The 5,000-nt window shown below is 39.3% G+C and overlaps 2 protein-coding genes across 2 annotated transcripts in view; one reads left to right on the top strand and one right to left on the bottom strand.

Moving 5' to 3' along the window:
- The window catches only part of LOC137974773 (nucleoprotein TPR-like), a 124,405-nt gene that overhangs the window by 16,442 nt on the left and 102,963 nt on the right, over positions 1–5,000 (bottom strand). The window lies entirely within an intron of this gene.
- Positions 540–4,420, top strand: LOC137975995 (E3 ubiquitin-protein ligase TRIM71-like). The gene has a single exon (XM_068823236.1). It carries the CDS (start codon positions 1,223–1,225, stop codon positions 2,786–2,788), a length of 1,566 nt encoding a protein of 521 aa, XP_068679337.1. The 5' UTR covers positions 540–1,222; the 3' UTR covers positions 2,789–4,420.

The raw sequence follows: 5,000 nt of genomic DNA, 5'->3' as shown, positions 1-5,000 counted from the left end.
CATTTGAAGTTGTATCTGTGTACTGATGCTGTAATATCGTTATATCGGGGAAGATTTTACGCTCGGTACGCTAAGAACTCAGCGTTATATCGGGAATATCGTTATATTGAAGATCGTTATATCGGGGTTCTGTCCCATACATTTTACTGTAACTTTTGCCGGGACATAGCATGTTTATCATTTTACCGGGGATATCGTTATATCGAGGATCGTTGTATCGGGGTTCCACTGTAATAACATTTCCCTATCACACGAAACATCCACCCTCCCCCCTCAGTTGCTACCTGTACCAAAGCTGTACCGTCCTACAAACATCGAACGCACTCGCCTAAGCTTCGATTACCCCTAGTTTTATATAAAAGAGCTATTGTTTGAATAATATCTGTTTTAAGGGCCCTAATTAGTCTTTACTATAATGTGCCCTTCTCCATTCAATATTCTTATTTTTTTGTTATCTCTATTTATACGTATTTGCCTAGTGAATGCAGTAAATCTAATAAAAAAAAATTTTAAAAAGGTCACAATGTTCAACACGGAAATCCGTTTTACTCTCTTCGTTTATCATGGATATCAAAACCTTTCTAGACAATATTCATGAACATGCTTGTTGTCCTGTATGTAAGACGCCAGGTTCACTAATCCAAAGCAGCTTCCTTGCTTACACAGTTTTTGCCTTTGTTGCCTGCAAGGAATTCAACAAACGAGCGGAATTCGAGACACTATTTCATGCCCCGAGTGTAGGCAGAATTTCAGGATCCCTGGAAACGGTGATCTTAATGCTTTTCCAACAAACTTTCGCATCAATAGTTTGTTGGATGCTTTGCCTGTCACGGAGTGCAATACGATCGGCATCAAGTGTGGAAATTGCGAGAAAACAAGCGCGGAATCTGCGTACTGCTTCACTTGTTGTTCGTGCTGGTGTGATGACTGCCTCCCTCTACATAACGGCATAAAAACATTCAAGGAACACCACGCTTTGGCTTTAAAAGACTTTCGAGACGATGACTTTGAGACCATTTTAAAGCAGCCAACACTTTGTGGGAAACACGAGAAGAGAAAACAGAAGTTTTTCTGTCAGGTGTGCAATATAGCCATTTGCAACGCTTGCGTTCTAACAGATCACGACGGTCACGCTAAGATTGTTTTGGAAGATGCCGCAAAGGAACGCAAATCGAGAGTCAATGCAGCAATTGAATTAAAAAAACGAAGAGCGCTGGAGAAGATGACAAGGATCACGAAAATCGATGAAAACTGCATTTCAGTTCAAGAACAAGCCGCAGGACTGAAAAGGGATGTGCAGCAGTTTGCCGACATTTGCATTGCCGCCATTGAAGCGCAAAAGAATCACATCTTTGATGAAGTGGAAAACGTAGTGCGAGAAGCGTTGCAGCTTCTAGGAGAGCAAAGGCACGAGATTGAAGAAGAAGTGAAAAAGCAAGAAGTAGATATCGAAAAAACCCAAATGATTTTAAAGCGAGGCACAAACTCTCAAATCATGCAGCCCCATGAATTCTTGGACAAAATAGTTCAGGAAAAAGCTGAAGAAGAAAATTCAGCGGACTGTGTCATCGAACATGTCTTCACCTTTATAAGGAACGAAAAGTTGTTTGATGATCTAAAAGTCCAACAAATAGGTTTTATCAGCATAACGAGCTCGGAAACCTCCAGTGCTGAGGGAAAAGGGATCACTGAAGGAACTGTTGGACTTGAAGGTGAGATTGTTGTAACAACAAGGAACGCACGAAAAGAACAATGTTACCAAGAACACGACCTCGTGACATTGGAAATCAGAAATCGTGAAGGCCGTGACAGTGCGATCAAGTCTCAAATCCAAGACAACAAAGATGGCACTTACAAGCTCCGCTATTTTGCCAAAGAAACCGGTACATATCAGGCATCCGTGAAAGTCAATGGAAAACATGTTCATGGCAGCCCTTTTGAAGTTCAAGTCAAACGCAGACAGTTCAGACCTGTGTTATCCTTTGGACAACAAGGTGCAGATGCTGGAGTGCTTTCCAGTCCTTGGGGGGTAGCTGTGAATGACAAAGATGAGATTGCAGTGAGTGAGACTGGTAACCACAGAGTACATATATTTACTAGTAATGGAACTCACTTAAGATCGTTTGGTAAAAAGGGTAATCAGCAGGGAGAGTTCGACTGGCCTGCTGGGATAGCTTTTCGTGATAATAAGATTATAGTGGCCAACGCTAACAACCACCGAATTCAACTTTTTAGTGATGAGGGTCATTATTTTAATCAGTTTGGAGGAAAAGGAAGCCGGGATCACCAGCTTCAGTTTCCTCTTGGCCTGTCGATTGACAGCGATGGCAACATTATGGTTGCTGATAAACTGAACAAATTAATCAAAATCTTTTCACTTGATGGTCGGTTTCTGCGCAGTATCGGTACTGAAGGTTCTTTCAGCTTTCCCATTCATTGTATCCAACACAACAACTATCTTATTGTGTCGGACAGAAGTGATCACTGTATAAAAGTTTTTAATAGGGAAGGAGAGTTTATTTATAAATTTGGAAATAAGGGAAAGGGGGACGGGGAGTTCGATACTCCTTGCTGCCTGTCAGTGGACAAAGCGGGACATCTGCTGGTTTGTGATTCAGCGAATCACCGAGTGCAGGTGTTTAAACTCAGCGGAGAGTTTGTAACTAAGTTTGGAGCATATGGTACAGGGAAAGGAGAGTTCAAACGCCCACTTTCTACAGCAGTCCTTAGTGATGGTAAAGTAATTGTCACCGAGTCTCAAAACCATCGAGTTCAGATTTTTGAATAGATGTACAATATTTCCTGAGTTTTCTTATTCAGCGTCATCGACTTTAAAATTTCTCTGTCGGTGAAAAATTCCTAATTACAATGAGAATTTCTTAATTTGAATCGTTGTTAAAAAAAGCAATATTGTAGTTTACACAATTAAAAGCGGGAGAGTTTCACTCTTAGGTTTTTTGGGGGTTAAAAGGTGATAAGAGGTTTTGAATTTACGCGTGGTTGTCTGAGATCTCTTAATTTTAAAGTGCCCCTGTGATCAAAAAAACCACTTCCTTTTTTCCTTGAGATTTTGAAAGCGTGTTTGCTTTACACCTGACTGGCAAAATTTTGAGCTTTGATTCTTATCCAAAGGCCGTTTACTTTGAGTGTAAGTTTTGGATTTCACGGTCCGCCATTACTCACGTTCAAAACTGACCGATTGGACCTCAGAGGGTTGGAGCCAGGGAAAAGTGACGTCAGAGGCTCGCTAGCTTAAAATTTCAGCGTGTGAACGCAGCTTATTATAGATGCAAAACGTGAGTTTAAAAGTCTGAAAGCCCGAAACCCCCGTGCTGCATATTAATTCTGCGGCGTACACACGTATTGCATTCTTAAACTAGTGAGCCTTTGACGTCATTTTCTCCTCGATCCAGCTCTCTCAAGAACATAATGTTAGTAATGGCGGACCATTAAATAGGAAAATTACAGTTAAAATAAAGAGGTGTCTTTTTGAAATCAAGGCTTAAAACGTGGGTCACTTAGTGTTTTGATAACATAGTTTTGAAATCCAAAGAAAAATATGAATTGATTTTTTGGTCACAGGGGCACTTAAAAGCACCCCAGCGTGCATAATCAAAATTTGTTCCTTGTTTGCGAATTGCCTTAATCTCCACAATCAAAGATAGGCCAGTTTAAAGAATTTTGGCTGAAAATTGTTTCCATTAACAACAAAGAACAAATTCCTTTTATTTTAACCAACGGAGAGGAGATGGGTTCTATACTGATTTATCAATGTTATGTGTTTTAAAAAAGGCGTGTTTCTTTAATTTAAACACCGGGTACTTAGTTCTTAACCGTTGTAAGATTTTATTCGCATATATTACACTTGTTAGAGGAAGAGATTATAACATTGTTATAAAGCTACGAGAGAATTCGACAACTGGTCCTTATATCCACCGCTTTTTAGATAGAGCTTGATAATTCATCCAAATCATCCGTTTCAAATCTTCTTCGCGTAATACCCGCTTTGAAAGAGGGAACGCATTTCACCACAAGTGCCCGGTGCACTGAACGATACTTTTGGAAAATGGTGGACGAATTTGTTACATTAGTTTATACTGGTTGATTAGTTCAACCAAGGGTTTAATATGATTCGAAATTTCAGTACAAATGAGTTTTTACGCCACAAATTGATTTTTTCAGAATTTTATAAATGCCCTTCTGATTGATTCCAGGTTCAAAGTAAATTTTTGAAAGTCATAGTTGTGAAAAAATCATAAAGCTGATACGAAAAGGGTACAGGAAGACCACATTTTTCCTCTCTTAGCATGATAATACCTTGGGAAGAGTAATTTAATTTCTTGTAGGCGATGTGTGTTTTGTAGCAATATTTTTTAAGTCTAGAAATATGTACACTGTAGAGCAATTACGATAGCTCGTTTTGACACTGACGTAAGGAATTGCTAAATACTTAGTGTAAAATTGCTTGATCACAATAAAAAGTAAAAAGCAAATCTGTTGTGCTTTTTCTACCCCTCAGTTCCATTCACATCCTTCACGGCTGCATTAAAATGTCATTAATAACTCATGAGCAAAACAGCCTATCAGCTCTCCGATAACTTGACGTCACTTGCATGAGCTTTAAAAAGCAACAGAACATTCCTCATTATAATTCTTTATATAAAGCATAATAGTAAGGTCCGTTTTAAGCGTCGCATTTTACATGTGCCGAATCTAATGCAAATGAGCGAAAACAATAGATTTTTCTCATTTGCATAAGATTCGGCACATGTAAAATGAGACATTTCAAACGGGCCTAAAGACATAGCTTGATTTTCTTGTATGCTAATTTTCTTCTCTCACATTTTGCACCATTGTCTGGATTCCAGAGCCGTAAGAGGCAGGCACAGAACAGTTTCGGCTGTTTGTTCTCTCGAGAAGCGATCACTAGGGCTTTTTGGTTTCGTTTTTGATAGTTTTTTTGTTCAGCTCAAGCTAAGTGTAGAATCATGGCGAACTTT

Source organism: Montipora foliosa, chromosome 11 (assembly GCF_036669935.1).
Source record: "Montipora foliosa isolate CH-2021 chromosome 11, ASM3666993v2, whole genome shotgun sequence".
NCBI lineage: Eukaryota > Metazoa > Cnidaria > Anthozoa > Scleractinia > Acroporidae > Montipora > Montipora foliosa.
The sequence above is the reverse complement of the archived record's forward strand: the minus strand, read 5'-3'. Positions and strand labels throughout refer to the sequence as shown.

Bases quoted from the DNA above. Each gene is read 5' to 3' on its own strand.
- LOC137975995 (XM_068823236.1), top strand. From the start codon at position 1,223: ATGACAAGGATCACGAAAATCGATGAAAACTGCATTTCAGTTCAAGAA.